The 18,038-nt window shown below is 52.5% G+C and overlaps 1 protein-coding gene across 1 annotated transcript in view; it reads left to right on the top strand.

Moving 5' to 3' along the window:
* Positions 1–18,038, top strand: part of madd (MAP-kinase activating death domain) — a 256,584-nt gene that overhangs the window by 135,702 nt on the left and 102,844 nt on the right. Inside the window, exons 14-16 of the mRNA XM_078221357.1 lie at positions 662–718; positions 3,919–4,021; positions 12,124–12,310. Of these exons, the coding sequence (XP_078077483.1) occupies positions 662–718; positions 3,919–4,021; positions 12,124–12,310 (347 nt within the window). The remainder of the gene's footprint in view (positions 1–661; positions 719–3,918; positions 4,022–12,123; positions 12,311–18,038) is intronic.

Here is an 18,038-nt window from a genome sequence, read left to right as displayed (position 1 = left end):
CAGTATCAGGGTTTGGGACATCTGCTCCGGACTGGAGACGAACTTGCGGTGGGAGGGGGGAGGATCCCGTTGTCCAGGTGCGGGCGCTGGGGTTAGTAATGTCCATGAGCTCTCTCAATGTTTCCCTGAATCCAATGCCAGCTCATCCATTAGAAACAGTAGCAGTTGAAAGGAGATTATATTTAGGCTGTGTGGTGTATGTGCTCTACTCACTCTGCTCGCTGCCACCTTCTGCTTCATGTTACCTCTCTTGAAGCTGATGATCAGTATTCCAGCGGGAGGCCTGATGGGGTGGTGGTGAAGTACTGACTGAGTGGAAAGATTGAAGATGTTCCCCAAGTCTTGGTTTGATTCGAGGCTCCAAATGAAACCAAACACTTCATTCCAGTGTTGTTGGGAAGTGTCCCAGCTTATCTCATTGTTAGCTGCTCATTATCTCAGCATGCACTGTACCAGTTTGGATTTGTGCTTTACACCATAGGATACGCACAACACGCATCAATCTCACCATATCTCCCAGTAGAGCTGGTGCTGTGAATCAGTGCTGACCTCCACACTGACCCCTGGAAAACTGGGATTGAACTGCCTGTTTTTGGAATGATTTATTTCTTTTTGAATTGTTTTTCTAAATGAGCACTAATTGTGATTTTGTGTGTCCCAGTATTTGGGCTAAATACTATAATGGAGATAATAACGGAAGCTGGAGTGGGTAGTGAAGGTGGGTCTTCCGCATGGGCTGCATGCTCCTTTCCTCGAATGCTGTGCTTTCCTCATTGGGCTGCTTGTTGTTTCTCTAACGCATCGATACCCCCTCACCGCCACATCGACACCCCCTCCCCTCCCCATCGACACCCCCTCCCCTCCCCATCGATACCCCCTCCCCTCCCCATCGATACCCCCTCCCCTCCCCATCGACACCCCCTCCCCTCCCCATCGATACCCCCTCCCCTCCCCATCGATACCCCCTCCCCTCCCCATCGATACCCCCTCCCCTCCCCATCGATACACCCTCCCCTCCCCATCGATACCCCCTCCCCTCCCCATCGATACACCCTCCCCTCCCCATCGATACACCCTCCCCTCCCCATCGATACACCCTCCCCTCCCCATCGATACCCCCTCCCCTCCCCATCGATACCCCCTCCCCATCGATACACCCTCCCCTCCCCATCGATACTCCCTCCCCTCCCCATCGATACCCCCTCCCCTCCCCATCGATACCCCCTCCCCTCCCCATCGATACCCCCTCCCCTCCCCATCGATACACCCTCCCCTCCCCATCGACACCCCCTCCCCTCCCTGCCACATCGACACCCCCTCCCCTCCCCATCGACACCCCCTCCCCTCCCCATCGATACACCCTCCCCTCCCCATCGACACCCCCTCCCCTCCCTGTCACATCGACACCCCCTCCCCTCCCCATCGACACCCCCTCCCCTCCCCATCGACACCCCCTCCCCTCCCCATCGACACCCCCTCCCCTCCCCATCGACACCCCCTCCCCTCCCCATCGACACCCCCTCCCCATCGATACAACCTCCCCTCCCCATCGATACACCCTCCCCATCGATACCCCCTCCCCTCCCCATCGACACCCCCTCCCCTCCCCATCGATACCCCCTCCCCTCCCCATCGATACCCCCTCCCCTCCCCATCGATACACCCTCCCCTCCCCATCGATACACCCTCCCCTCCCCATCGATACACCCTCCCCTCCCCATCGATACCCCCTCCCCTCCCCATCGATACACCCTCCCCTCCCCATCGATACACCCTCCCCTCCCCATCGACACCCCCTCCCCTCCCCATCGACACCCCCTCCCCTCCCCATCGACACCCCCTCCCCTCCCCATCGACACCCCCTCCCCTCCCCATCGACACCCCCTCCCCATCGATACAACCTCCCCTCCCCATCGATACACCCTCCCCATCGATACCCCCTCCCCTCCCCATCGACACCCCCTCCCCTCCCCATCGATTCCCCCTCCCCTCCCCATCGATACCCCCTCCCCTCCCCATCGATACACCCTCCCCTCCCCATCGATACACCCTCCCCTCCCCATCGATACCCCCTCCCCTCCCCATCGATACACCCTCCCCTCCCCATCGATACCCCCTCCCCTCCCCATCGATACCCCCTCCCCTCCCCATCGATACACCCTCCCCTCCCCATCGATACACCCTCCCCTCCCCATCGATACACCCTCCCCTCCCCATCGATACCCCCTCCCCTCCCCATCGATACACCCTCCCCTCCCCATCGATACACCCTCCCCTCCCCATCGATACACCCTCCCCTCCCCATCGATACACCCTCCCCTCCCCATCGACACCCCCTCCCCTCCCCGCCACATCGACACCCCCTCTCCTCCCCATCGACACCCCCTCCCCTCCCCATCGACAACCCCTCCCCATCGACACCCCCTCCCCATCGACACCCCCTCCCCTCTCCATCGACACCCCCTCCCCTCTCCATCGACACCCCCTCCCCTCCCCATCGACAACCCCTCCCCTCCCCATCGACACCCCCTCCCCTCCCCATCGACACCCCCTCCCCTCCCCTCCCCATCGACACCCCCTCCCTTCCCCATCGACACCCCCTCCCCTCCCCATCGACACCCCCTCCCCTCCCCTCCCCATCGACCTCCCCTCCCCATCGACACCCCCTCCCCTCCCCATCGACACCCCCTCCCCTCCCCCTCACATCGATATCCCCTCCCCTCCCCATCAACACCCCCTCCCCTCCCCTCCCCATCGACGCCTTCTCCCCTCCCCCTCACATTGACGCCCCCTCCCCTCCCCCTCACATTGACGCCCCCTCCCTTCCCCACCACATTGACACCCCCTCCCCTCCCCTCCCCATCGACGCCCTCTCCCCTCCCCCTCACATCGACACCCCGTTCCTTCCTCCTCACATCGTCACCCCCTCTCCCTCACATCGACACCCCCTCTCCCTCACATCGACACCCCATCTCCCTCACATCGACACCCCCTCTCCCTCACATCGACACCCCCTCTCCCTCACATCGACACCCCCTCTCCCTCACATCGACACCCCCTCCCTCACATCGACACCCCCTCCCTCTCACATCGACCCCCCTCCCTCTCACATCGACACTCCCTCTCCCTCACATCGACACCCCCTCTCCCTCACGTTGACACCCCCTCCCCCTCACGTCGACGCCCCCTCCCCTCCCCCTCACATCGACGCCCCCTCCCCCTCACGTCGACACCCCCTCCCCTCCCCCTCACGTCGACACCCCCTCCCCTCCCCCTCACGTCGACACCCCCTCCCCTCCTCCCTCACTCAACTCAGCTGCTCATTGTGCCCTATCTGCTGCCTGTTTGCTGCTCATTTACTGCTCGACTGGTTCAGCACGTGACCAGAGACCGAAGACCCTTCCCGCCCCGACCCCCGTAAAACCCCTCCCCCACACCCGTCACCTCCCTTGCGCGCCCCCATCACCCCCCGTCCTTTGGTCCCCGCCCTGTGCCCTCGGCCACTGGCCCCCGCCCCTATGCTCACTGCAGCCTACCCTGGCCCGCCACCATCCACCTCACCCCTCACCATCGGCCCCCTCCTTCTTGCCCTGGCCACTAGCCAATCCGGCCTGCCGTTCGCCCAGCGCACATTCACGCTTCCTCATTTAGTCTGACTCCTCTTCACTCGCTTGTCAATTCAATCCCAACCTTCCCCGTGATCTTCCCCGCCTCACGACCTGTTGTTTGTGGAGTTTGGATCGGCTTTCCATGCTGTTTTCTGCCAATGTGTGATGTAGGATTGCAGCACTCCCAGCCCAGATTGACTGTCATTTCCCCTCCTCCACCCCCTGTTTTTTTAACACCATTCTCCTAGCTTTGAGCCTCGCTGAAGCCTGGCACTTGTATCCTTGACACTGTTTTCCTTCACTTCTCCAGGTAACAGGCGAGCTCTGGTGGATCAGAAATCTTCGGTTATCAAGCACAGCCCAACTGTGAAGAGGGAATCGCCGTCACCACAGGGCAGAGTAAACAATAGCAGGTACACGGAGTGAGGGAGGACTAAAGGACAGCAGATAGATGGAGTGAGTGAAGGGTAAAGGACAGCAGATAGAGAGAGTGAGGGCGGACTGAAGGACAGCAGATAGAGAGAATGAGGGAGGGGTAAAGGACAGCAGATAGAGAGAGTGAGGGCGGACTGAAGGACAGTAGATAGAGAGAGTGAGGGAGGGGTAAAGGACAGCAGATAGAGAGAGTGAGGGCGGACTGAAGGACAGCAGATAGAGAGAGTGAGGGAGGGGTAAAGGATAGCAGATAGAGAGAGTGAGGGCGGACTGAAGGACAGCAGATAGAACAAAGAAATGTACAGCACAGGAACAGAACCTTCGCCCCTCAAACAGAACCTTCGCCCCGCCTGTCAATACTCCCAAGGGTTCTATCATTGACTGTATAATTCCTACATGCATTGGACCTTCCAAAATGCACTATCTCATGCTTGTCCGGATTAAACTCCATCTGCCATTTCTCAGTCCAAGTCTCCAACCGGTCTATATCTTCCTGTATGTGTGAAGTGCAGTCTGTGGGAAGGCAAAGGGACATCTGGTAAGTGGGAGGCTTTCAAAAGTGTGTTAACCAGGGTTCAGTGTAAGCACATTCCTCTTAGAGTGAAGGGCAAGGCTGTCAGAAGTAGGGAACCCTGGATGACTCGGGATATTGAGGCTCTAGTCAAGAAGAAGAAAGAGACACATAGGTAGGAAAAGGGATGAGGTCCTGAAATGTGAATATAGAGAGTTAGGCAGAAGGCTAACGTGCAGGACCTTGAAGGTAGTAATTTCAGGACTACTACCGGTGCCATGTGCATGAGAGTAAGAATAGGAGGATTAGGCAGATGAATGCCTGGCTTGAGAGCTGGTGCAGGGAGCAGGGATTTAGATTTTTGGATCATTGGGATTTTTTTCTGGGAAGGGCTGATCTGTTCAAGAGGGATGGGTTACATTTGAACTGGAGGGGGACTAACATCCTGGCGGGGAGATTTGCTAGAGCCACTCGGGAGGGTTTAAACTAGTTTGGCAGGGGGGTGGGATCCAAAGCAGTAGGGAGACAGAAGAGAAGTTTGAGGACAGCACAGAAGCTAAAGAGAGCACATTAATTAGTAAAGGCAGTGTCAGTCATCCTAGTACCAGACAGATCAGACAGAAGCAAGACAGAGAGTAAGGGAAGTCCAGATTAAACTGCATTTATTTCAATGCAACAGGCCTGACGGGCAAGGCAGATGAATTCAGGGCATTGATGGGGGCTAGGGACTGGAATATTATAGCAATTACTGAAACATGGCTAAGGGAGGGACAAGACAGGCAGCTTGATGTTCCAGGGTACAGATGCTATAGGAAAGATAGAACAGGAGGTAAGACAGGAGGGGGAGTTGCAGTTTTGATGAGGGAAAGCATCACGGCCGTACTGAGAGGGGATATATCCGAGGGTTCGGCCACTGAGTCTATATGGGTAGAACTGAGAAATAAGAAGCTACTTAAGAGGGAAATCAGGAGGGCTAAAAGAAGATATGAGGTTGCTTTGGCAGACAGAGTGAAGGAAAATCCAAAGAGCTTCTATAGGTATGTTAGGAGCAAAAGGATAGTGAGGGATAAAATTGGTCCTCTTGAAGACCAGAGTGGTAGACTGTGTATGGAACCAAAAGAGATGGGGGAGATACTGAATGGTTTTTTTGCATCCGTATTTACTGAGGAAACGGGCATGGAGTCTACGGAAATAGGGCAAACTGGTAGGGAGGTCATGGAACCTTTACAGATTAAAGGGGAGGAGGTGCTCACTGTCTTGAGGCAAATCAGAGTGGATAAATCCCCAGGACCAGACAGGGTATTCCCACGGACCTTGAGGGAAGCTAGTGTTGAACTTGCAGGGGCCCTGGCAGACATATTTAAAATGTCAGTATTCACGGGGGAGGTGCCGGATGATTGGAGGGTGGCTCATGTTGTTCCGTTGTTTAAAAAAGATTCCAAAAGAAATCCGGGAAATTATAGGCCAGTAAGTTTGACGTCGGTGGTGGGCAAGTTATTGGAAGGTGTGATAAGGGATAGGATCTACAAATATTTGGATAGACAGGGACTTATTAGGGAGAGTCAACATGGCTTTGTGCGTGGTAGGTCATGTTTGACCAATCTATTAGAGTTTTTCGAGGAGGTTACCAGGAAAGTGGATGAAGGGAAGACGGTGGATGTTGTCTACCTGGATTTCAGCAAGGCCTTTGACAAGGTCCCTCATGGGAGGTTAGTTAGGAAGGTTCAGTCGCTAGGTATACATGGGGAGGTAGTAAATTGGATTAAACACTGGCTCAATGGAAGAAGCCAGAGAGTGGTTGTGGAGGATTGCTTCTCTGAGTGGAGGCCTGTGACTAGTGGTGTGCCGCAGGGATCGGTGTTGGGTCCATTGTTGTTTGTCATCTATATCAATGATCTGGATGATAATGTGGTAAATTGGATCAGCAAGTTTGCTGATGATACAAAGATTGGAGGTGTAGTGGACAGTGAGGAAGGTTTTCAAAGCTTGCAGAGGGATTTGGACCAACTAGAAAAATGGGCTGAAAAATGGCAAATGGAATTTAACGCAGACAAGTGAGAGATATTGCACTTTGGAAGGACAAACCAAAGAAGAACGTACAGGGTAAATGGTAGGACTCTGAAGAGTGCAGTTGAACAGAGGGATCTGGGAATACAGGTACAGAATTCCCTAAAAGTGACATCACAGGTGGATAGGGTCGTAAAGAGTGCCTTTGGTACATTGGCCTTTATAAATCGGAATATCGAGTATAAAAGTTGGAGTGTTGTGGTAAGGTTATATAAGGCATTGGTGAGGCCGAATTTGGAGTATTGTGTACAGTTTTGGTCACCTAGTTACAGGAAGGATGTAAATATGGTTGAAAGAGTGCAGAGAAGGTTCACAAGGATGTTGCCAGGACTTGAGAAGCTGAGTTACAGAGAGAGATTGAATAGGTTGGGACTTTATTCCCTGGAGCGTAGAAGATTGAGGGGAGATTTGATAGAGTTGTATAAGATTTTGATGGGTATAGATAGAGTGAATGCAAGCAGGCTTTTTCCACTGAGGCTAGGGGAGAAAAAAACCAGAGGGCATGGGTTAAGGGTGAAAGGAGAAAAGTTTAAAGGGAATATCAGGGGGAGCTTCTTCACGCAGAGAGTGGTGGGAGTGTGGAATGAGCTGCCGGATAAAGTGGTAAAGTGGTAAAAGGGTCACTTTTAACATTTAAGAAAAACTTGGACGGGTTCATGGATGAGAGGGGTGTGGAGGGGTATGGTCCAAGTTCAGGTCAGTGGGACTAGGCAAAAAATGGTTAGGCACAGACAAGAAGGGACAAAAGGCCTGTTTCTGAGCTGTAATTTTCTATGGTTCTATGGTTCGAAGGGGGAAATCACTTTGATAGGGTTGTACTATAGGCCCCCAAATAGTCAGCGGGAAATTGAGGAGCAAATATGTAAGGAGATTACAGATAGCTCCAAGAAAAATAGTGTGGTAATAGTCGGAGATTTTAATTTTCCCAACATTGACTGGGACAGCCATAGTATTAGAGGGTTGGATGGAGAGAAATTTGTTGAATGTATTCAGGAGGAATTTCTCATTCAGTATGTGGATGGCCCGACTAGAGAGGGGGCAAAACTTGACCTCCTCTTGGGAAATAAGGAAGGGCAGGTGACAGAAGTGTTAGTGAGGAATCACTTTGGGACCAGTGACCATAGTTCTATTTAGTTTTAAGATAGCTATGGAGAATGATAGGTCTGTCCCAAAAGTTACAATTCTAAATTGGGGCAAGGCCAATTTTGATGGTATCAGGCAGGACCTTTCAAAAGTTAATTGGGGGAGTCTGTGGGAAGGCAAAGGGACGTCCGGCATGCTTTCAAAAGTATGTTAACCAGGGTTCAGGGTAAACACATTCCTCTTAGAGTGAAGGGCAAGGCTGGCAGAAGTTGGGAACCCTGGATGACTCAGGATATTGAGGCCCTGGTCAAGAAGAAGAAAGAGGCACATGACATGCATAGGCAGCTGGGATCAAGTGAATCTCGAAGAGTATAGAGGGTGTAGGAGTCGAGTTAAGAGAGAAATCAGGAGGGCAAAAAGGGGACACGAAGTTGTTTTGGCAGATAAGGCAAAGGAGAATCCAAAGAGCTTCTACAAATACATAAAGGGCAAAAGAGTAACAAGGGAGAGAGTAGGGCCTCTTAAGGATCAACAAGGTCATCTATGTGTGGATCCACAAGAGATGGATGAGATCCTAAATGAATATTTCTCATCAGTATTTACTGTTGAAAAAAGCATGGATGTTAGGGAACTTGGGGAAATAAATAGTGATGTCTTGAGGAGTGTACATATTACAGAGAAGGAGGTGCTAGAAGTCTTAAAGCGCATCAAGGTAGATAAATCCCCAGGACCTGATGAAGTATATCCCAGAACGTTGTGGGAGGCTAGGGAGGAAATTGCGGGTCCCCTAGCCGAGATATTTGAATCATCGATAGTCACGGGTGAGGTGCCTGAAGATTGGAGAGTGGCAAATGTTGTGCCTTTGTTTAAAAAGGGATGCAGGGAAAAGCCTGGGAACTACAGGCCAGTGAGCCTCACATCTGTGGTGGGTAAATTGTTGGAAGGTATTTTGAGAGACAGGATCTACAAGCATTTAGAGAAGCAAGGACTGATCAGGAACAGTCAGCATAGCTTTGAGAGTGGAAAATCATGTCTCACAAATTTAATTGAGTTTTTTGAAGGGGTAACCAAGAAGGTAGATGAGGGCAGTGCAGTTGATGTTGACTACATGGACTTTAGCAAGGCCTTTGACAAGGTACCGCAAGGTAGATTGTTGCATAAGGTTAAATCTCACGGGATCCAGGGTGAGTTATCTAAATGGATACAAAATTGGCTTCTTGACAGAAGTCAGAGGGTGATTGTAGAAGGTTGTTTTTCAAACTGGAGGCCTGTGACCAGCGGTGTGCCTCTGGGAACAGTGCTGGGTCCACTGTTATTTGTCATTTATATTAATGATTTGGATGAGAATATAGGAGGCATGGTTAGTAAGTTTGCAGATGACACTAAGATTGGTGGCATAGTGGACAGTGAAGAAAGTTATCTCGGATTGCAACGGGATCTTGATCAATTGGGCCAGTGGACTGATGAATGGCAGGTGGAGTTTAATTTAGATAAATGCGAGGTGACGCGTTTTGGTAGATTGAACCAGGGCAGGATTTACGCAGTTAATGGTAGGGTGTTGGGGGGAGTTACAGAACAAAGAGATCTAGGGGTACATGTTCATAGCTCCTTGAAAGTGGAGTCACAGGTGGACAGAGTGGTGAAGAAGTCATTCAGCATGCTTGGTTTCATTGGTCAGAACATTGAATACAGGAGTTGGGACATCTTGTTGAAGTTGTTCAAGACATTGGTACGGCCACACTTGGAATACCATGTACAGTTCTGGTCACCCTATTATAGAAAGGATATTATTAAACTAGAAAGAGTGCAGAAAAGATTTACTAGGATGCTACCGGGACTTGATGGTTTGAGTTATAAGGAGAGGCTGGATAGACTGGGTCTTTTTTCTCTGGAGTGTAGAAGGCTGAGGGGTGACCTTATAGAGGTCTATAAAATAATGAGGGGCACAGATCAGCTGGAAAGTCAATATCCCCAAAGGTATGGGAGTCTAAAACTAGAGGGCATAGGTTTAAGGTGAGAGGGGAGAGATACAAAAAGGTCCAGAGGGGCAATTCTTTCACACAGAGGGTGGTGAGTGTCTGGAACAAGCTGCCAGAGGTAGTAGTAGAGGCGGGTACAATTTTGTCTTTTAAAAAGCATTTAGACAGTTACGTGTGTAAAGCGGGTATAGAGGGATATGGACCAAATGCGGGCAATTGGGATTAGCTTAGAGGTTTAAAAAACAAAGGGCGGCGTGGACAAGTTGGGCCCAAGGGCCTGTTTCCATGCTGTAAACCTCTGTGACTCTATGACTCTTTGTATTCTCTGACAATCCTCATGACTATCCACAACTCCACCAATTTTTGTGTCGTCTGCGAACTTACTAATCAGACCAGCTACATTTTCCTCCAAATCATTTATATATACTACGAACAACAAAGGTCCCAGAACTGATCCCTGTGGAACACCGCTAGTCACAGCCTTCCATTCAGAAAAGCACCCCTCTACTGCTACCCTCTGTCTTCTATGGCCAAGCCAGTTCTGTATCCATCTTGCCAGCTCTCCTCTGATCCCGTGTGCATAGAACATTACAGCGCAGTACAGGCCCTTCGGCCCTCGATGTTGCGCCGACCAGTGGAACCAATCTAAAGCCCCTATAATCTACACTATTCCAATATCATCCATATGTTTATCCAATAACCATTTGAATGCTCTTAATGTTGACGAGTCCACTACTGCTGCAGGCAGGGCATTCCACACTCTTATTACTCTCTGAGTAAAGAACCTACCTCTAACATCTGTCCTATATCTCTCACCCATCAATTTGAAGCTATGTCCCCTCGTGCTAGCCATCACCATCCGAGGAAAAAGGCTCTCACTATCCACCCTATCTAATCCTCTGATCATCTTGTATGCCTCTATTAAGTCACCTCTTAACCTTCTTCTCTCTAACAAAAACAACCTCAAGCCCCTCAGCCTTTCCTCATACGATTTTCCCACCATACCAGGCAACATCCTGGTAAATCTCCTCTGCACCCTTTCCAACACTTCCACATCTTTCCTATAATACGGCGACCAGAACTGTACGCAATACTCCAAATGCAGCCGCACCAGAGTTTTGTACAGTTGCAGCATGACCTCCTGGCTCCGAAACTCAATCCCTCTACCAATAAAAGCTAACACACCGTACGCCTTCTTAACAACCCTATCAACCTGGGTGCCAACTTTCAAGGATCTATGCACATGGACACCCAGATCCCTCTGTGTGGCTTCACCTTTTGTACCAGTCTACCCTGAGGACCCTTGTCAAAGGCTTTACTGAAGTCCATGTATACAACATCCACTGCCTTTCCCTCATCTATCATCTTCGTCACTTCCTCGAACAACTCGACCAAGTTATTGAGGCACGACCTCCCCTTCACAAAACCATGCTATCACTAATAAGTCAATTTGTTTCCAAATGTGAGTAAATCCTGTCCCTAAGAATCTTTCCCAATAATTTCCCTATCACTGACGTATCCCTACCACTGAGGGAGGACTAAAGGACAGCGGATAGGTGGAGTGAGGGAGGACTAAAAGACAGCGGATAGGCGGAGTGAGGGAGGACTAATGGACAGCAGATAGAGGGGTTGGACTGTCAGCTCCATTTTGGCCTCAGTAATTTCCTGGATTATCCCTGCTGCCCTTCTTAAACAATGGAACATCATTGGCTATTCTCCAGTCCTGTGGAACTTCACCTGTAGCCAATGAGGCTACAAAGATTTCTGTCAAGGCCCCAGCAAGTTCCGCCCTTGCCTCCCTAAGTAATCTGGGGTAGATCCCATCAGGCCTTGGGGATTTATTTACTTTAATGCTTCTTAAGACGCCCAATACCACCACCTTTTTGATATTGACATGACCCAGAATATTGACTCGCCCTACCCTAGGCTCCTCATCCAACGAGTCCCTCTCTTTGGTGAATACTGAGGCAAAGTATTTATTTAGTATCTAGCCCATTTCCTCTGGTTCCGTGCATAGATTCCCTCCACTAGCCTTGAGCGGACCAACCCTTTCCCTGGCTACCCTCTTTCTCTTTACATACGTATAAAATGCCTTAGGATTTTCCTTAATCCTGTTTGCCAAGGACTTTTCATGACCCCTTTTAGCCCTCCTAACTCCTTCCTTAAGTTCCTTCCTATGTTGTTTGTATTATTCAAGGGTTTCATCTGTCCTAAGCCCTGTCCAACTCCGAGGCGGAGTGAGGGAGGACTAAAGGACAGTGGATAAGCGGAGTGAGAGAGGAGTAAAGGACAACAGATAGGCGGAGTGAGGGAGGACTAAAGGACAGCGGATAGAGGGGTTGGGCTGTCAGCTCCATTTTGGCCTTAGTACCATTTGATGAGCTTGTGTGTTATTCTGCACTCTGAATGCAGATTATAACTCCAGATGTTTGGGTTGCAGTGAGAATCAGCAGTTCCTGAAGGAGCTGGTACACAATGTTCTTGATGGTCAGGGAGTTGGCTGGTTAAATATGAAGAAGGTACGCCGTCTGTTAGAAAACGAGCAGCTTCGAGTCTTTGTCCTGAGCAAACTGAACAGAACCATCCAGTCTGAAGAGGATGCACGCCTTGACATTCTTAAAGACGTGGTAAGGAGATCTTAAATCATCGGTAGAACCAATGTACAACACCCATCTCTTCAAGCTCTCTCCTCAACCTGATAGCCTGTACGTCTTGCTATTTTATTTCACTCCCCCAGTATTGACATTTTGACAGGGTGCACTCCCACAGTACTCACTATCTGACAGTGCAGGACTCCCACAGTACTGACCCTCTGACAGTGCAGCACTCCCTCAGTACTGACCCTCTGACAGTGCAGCACTCCCTCAGTACTGACCCTCTGACAGTGCAGCACTCCCTCAGTACTGACCCTCTGACAGTGCAGCACTCCCTCAGTACTGACCCTGTGACAGTGCAGCACTCCCTCAGTATTGACCCTCTGACAGTGCAGCACTCCCTCAGTACTGACCCTCTAACAGTGCAGCACTCCCACAGTACTGACTATCTGACAGTGCAGCACTCCCTCAGTACTGACCCTCTGACAGTGCAGCACTCGCTCAGTACTGACCCTCTGACAGTGCAGCACTCCCACAGTACTGACCATCTGACAGTGCAGCACTCCCACAGTACTGACCATCTGACAGTGCAGCACTCCCTCAGTACTGACCCTCTGACAGTGCAGCACTCCCTCAGTACTGACCCTTCAACAGTGCAGCACTCCCTCAGTACTGACCCTCTGACAGTGCAGCACTCCCTCAGTACTGACCCTCTGACAGTGCAGCACTCCCTCAGTACTGACCCTCTGACAGTGCAGCACTCCCTCAGTACTGACCCTCTGACAGTGCAGCACTCCCTCAGTACTGACCCTCTGACAGTGCAGCACTCCCTCAGTACTGACCCTCTGACAGTGCAGCACTCCCTCAGTACTAACCCTTCGACAGGGCAGCACTCCCTCAGTACTGACCCTCTGACAGTGCAGCACTCCCACAGTACTGACCCTCTGGCAGTGCAGCACTCCCTCAGTACTGACCCTCTGACAGTGCAGCACTCCCTCAGTACTGACCCTCTGACAGTGCAGCACTCCCTCAGTACTGACCCTCTGACAGTGCAGCACTCCCTCAGTACTGACCCTCTGACAGTGCAGCACTCCCTCAGTACTGACCCTCTGACAGTGCAGCACTCCCTCAGTACTGACCCTCTGACAGTGCAGCACTCCCTCAGTATTGACCCTCTGACAGTGCAGCACTCCCTCAGTACTGACCCTCTGAGAGTGCAGCACTCCCTCAGTACTGACCCTCTAACAGTGCAGCATTTCCCTCAGTATTGACCCTCTAACAGTGCAGCACTCCCTCAGTACTGACCCTCTAACAGTGCAGCACTCCCTCAGTACTGACCCTCTAACAGTGCAGCACTCCCTCAGTACTGACCCTCTAACAGTGCAGCATTTCCCTCAGTACTGACCCTCTAACAGTGCAGCACTCCCTCAGTACTGACCCTCTAACAGTGCAGCACTCCCTCAGTGCTGACCCTCTAACAGTGCAGCATTTCCCTCAGTACTGACCCTCTAACAGTGCAGCACTCCCACAGTACTGACCCTCTGACAGTGCAGCACTCCCTCAGTTCTGACTCTCTGACAGTGCAGCGCTCCCTCAGTACTGACCCTCTAACAGTGCAGCACACCCTCAGTACTGACCCTCTGACAGTGCAGCACTCCCTCAGTACTGACCCTCTAACAGTGCAGCACTCCCTCAGTACTGACCCCTGAGAGTGCAGCACTCCCTCAGTACTGACCCTCTGACAGTGCAGCACTCCCTCAGTACTGACCCGCTGACAGTGCAGCACTCCCTCAGTACTGACCCTCTAACAGTGCAGCACTCCCTCAGTACTGACCCTCTGACAGTGCAGCACTCCCTCAGTACTGACCCTCTAACAGTGCAGCACTCCCTCAGTACTGACCCTCTGACAGTGCAGCACTCCCTCAGTACTGACCCTCTAACAGTGCAGCACTCCCTCAGTACTGACCCTCTAACAGTGCAGCACTCCCTCAGTACTGACCCTCTAACAGTGCAGCACTCCCTCAGTACTGACCCTCTGACAGTGCAGCACTCCCTCAGTACTGACCCCTGAGAGTGCAGCACTCCCTCAGTACTGACCCTATGACAGTGCAGCACTCCCTCAGTACCTACCCTCTGACAGTGCAGCACTCCCTCAGTACTGACCCTCTGACAGTGCAGCACTCCCTCAGTACTGACTCTCTGACAGTGCAGCATTTCCCTCAGTATTGACCCTCTAACAGTGCAGCACTCCCTCAGTACTGACCCTCTGACAGTGCAGCACTCCCTCAGTACTGACCCTCTGACAGTGCAGCACTCCCTCAGTACTGACCCTCTGACAGTGCAGCACTCGCTCAGTACTGACCCTCTGACAGTGCAGCACTCCCACAGTACTGACCATCTGACAGTGCAGCACTCCCACAGTACTGACCATCTGACAGTGCAGCACTCCCTCAGTACTGACCCTCTGACAGTGCAGCACTCCCTCAGTACTGACCCTTCAACAGTGCAGCACTCCCTCAGTACTGACCCTCTGACAGTGCAGCACTCCCTCAGTACTGACCCTCTGACAGTGCAGCACTCCCTCAGTACTGACCCTCTGACAGTGCAGCACTCCCTCAGTACTAACCCTTCGACAGGGCAGCACTCCCTCAGTACTGACCCTCTGACAGTGCAGCACTCCCACAGTACTGACCCTCTGGCAGTGCAGCACTCCCTCAGTACTGACCCTCTGACAGTGCAGCACTCCCTCAGTACTGACCCTCTGACAGTGCAGCACTCCCTCAGTACTGACCCTCTGACAGTGCAGCACTCCCTCAGTACTGACCCTCTGACAGTGCAGCACTCCCTCAGTACTGACCCTCTGACAGTGCAGCACTCCCTCAGTACTGACCCTCTGACAGTGCAGCACTCCCTCAGTACTGACCCTCTGACAGTGCAGCACTCCCTCAGTATTGACCCTCTGACAGTGCAGCACTCCCTCAGTACTGACCCTCTGACAGTGCAGCACTCCCTCAGTACTGACCCTCTGACAGTGCAGCACGCCCTCAGTACTGACCCTCTGACAGTGCAGCACTCCCTCAGTACTGACCCTCTGACAGTGCAGCACTCCCTCAGTACTGACCCTCTGAGAGTGCAGCACTCCCTCAGTACTGACCCTCTAACAGTGCAGCATTTCCCTCAGTATTGACCCTCTAACAGTGCAGCACTCCCTCAGTACTGACCCTCTAACAGTGCAGCACTCCCTCAGTACTGACCCTCTAACAGTGCAGCACTCCCTCAGTACTGACCCTCTAACAGTGCAGCATTTCCCTCAGTACTGACCCTCTAACAGTGCAGCACTCCCTCAGTACTGACCCTCTAACAGTGCAGCACTCCCTCAGTGCTGACCCTCTAACAGTGCAGCATTTCCCTCAGTACTGACCCTCTAACAGTGCAGCACTCCCTCAGTACTGACCCTCTGACAGTGCAGCACTCCCTCAGTTCTGACTCTCTGACAGTGCAGCGCTCCCTCAGTACTGACCCTCTAACAGTGCAGCACTCCCTCAGTACTGACCCTCTGACAGTGCAGCACTCCCTCAGTACTGACCCTCTAACAGTGCAGCACTCCCTCAGTACTGACCCCTGAGAGTGCAGCACTCCCTCAGTACTGACCCTCTGACAGTGCAGCACTCCCTCAGTACTGACCCGCTGACAGTGCAGCACTCCCTCAGTACTGACCCTCTAACAGTGCAGCACTCCCTCAGTACTGACCCTCTGACAGTGCAGCACTCCCTCAGTACTGACCCTCTAACAGTGCAGCACTCCCTCAGTACTGACCCTCTGACAGTGCAGCACTCCCTCAGTACTGACCCTCTAACAGTGCAGCACTCCCTCAGTACTGACCCTCTAACAGTGCAGCACTCCCTCAGTACTGACCCTCTAACAGTGCAGCACTCCCTCAGTACTGACCCTCTGACAGTGCAGCACTCCCTCAGTACTGACCCCTGAGAGTGCAGCACTCCCTCAGTACTGACCCTCTGACAGTGCAGCACTCCCTCAGTACTGACCCCTGAGAGTGCAGCACTCCCTCAGTACTGACCCTCTGACAGTGCAGCACTCCCTCAGTACTGACCCTCTGACAGTGCAGCACTCCCTCAGTACTGACCCTCTGACAGTGCAGCACTCCCTCAGTACTGACTCTCTGACAGTGCAGCATTTCCCTCAGTATTGACCCTCTTACAGTGCAGCACTCCCTCAGTACTGACCCTCTGACAGTGCAGCACTCCCTCAGTACTGACCCTCTGACAGTGCAGCACTCCCTCAGTACTGACCCTCTGACATTGCAGCACTCCCTCAGTACTGACCCTCTGACAGTGCAGCACTCCCTCAGTACTGACCCTCTGACAGTGCAGCACTCCCTCAGTACTGACCCTCTGATAGTGCAGCACGCCCTCAGTACTGACCCTTTGACCGTGCAGCACTCCCTCAGTATTGACCCTCTGACAGTGCAGCACTCCCTCAGTACTGACCCTCTGACAGTGCAGCACGCCCTCAGTACTGACCCTCTGACAGTGCAGCACTCCCTCAGTACTGACCCTCTAACAGTGCAGCATTTCCCTCAGTACTGACCCTCTGACAGTGCAGCACTCCCTCAGTACTGACCCTCTGACAGTGCAGCACTCCCTCAGTACTGACCCTCTGACAGTGCAGCACTCCCTCAGTACTGACCCTCTGACAGTGCAGCACTCCCTCAGTACTGACCCTCTGACAGTGCAGCACTCCCTCAGTACTGACCCTCTGACAGTGCAGCACTCCCTCAGTACTGACCCTCTGACAGTGCAGCACTCCCTCAGTACTGACCCTCTGACAGTGCAGCACTCCCTCAGCTGACCCTCTGACAGTGCAGCACTCCCTCAGCTGACCCTTCGACAGTGCAGCACTCCCTCAGTACTGACCCTCTGACAGTGCAGCACTCCCTCAGTACTGACTCTCTGACTGTGCAGCACTCCCTCAGTACTGACCCTCTGACAGTGCAGCACTCCCTCAGTACTGACCCTCTGACAGTGCAGCACTCCCTCAGTACTGACCCTCTGACAGTGCAGCACTGCCTCAGTACTGACCCTCTGACAGTGCAGCACTCCCTCAATACTGACCCTCTGACAGTGCAGCATTCCCTCAGTACTGACCCTCTGACAGTGCAGCACTCCCTCAATACTGACCCTCTGACAGTGCAGCATTCCCTCAGTACTGACCCTCTGACAGTGCAGCATTCCCTCAGTACTGACCCTCTGACAGTGCAGCACTCCCTCAATACTGACCCTCTGACAGTGCAGCATTCCCTCAGTACTGACCCTCTGACAGTGCAGCACTCCCTCAGTACTGACCCTCTGACAGTGCAGCACTGCCTCAGTACTGACCCTCTGACAGTGCAGCACTCCCTCAATACTGACCCTCTGACAGTGCAGCATTCCCTCAGTACTGACCCTCTGACAGTGCAGCACTCCCTCAATACTGACCCTCTGACAGTGCAGCATTCCCTCAGTACTGACCCTCTGACAGTGCAGCATTCTCTCAGTACTGACCCTCTGACAGTGCAGCACTCCCTCAGTACTGATCCTCTGACAGTGCAGCACTCCCTCAGTACTGACCCTCTGACAGTGCAGCACTCCCTCAGTACTGACCCTCTGACAGTGCAGCACTCCCTCAGTACTGACCCTCTGACAGTGCAGCATTCCCTCAGTACTGACCCTCTGACAGTGCAGCACTCCCTCAGGACTGACCC

This window comes from Mustelus asterias, chromosome 9 (assembly GCF_964213995.1).
Source record: "Mustelus asterias chromosome 9, sMusAst1.hap1.1, whole genome shotgun sequence".
Classification (NCBI taxonomy): Eukaryota; Metazoa; Chordata; class Chondrichthyes; order Carcharhiniformes; family Triakidae; genus Mustelus; species Mustelus asterias.
Note: the sequence above shows the minus strand (reverse complement) of the source record. Positions and strands in the feature narration are given on the sequence as shown.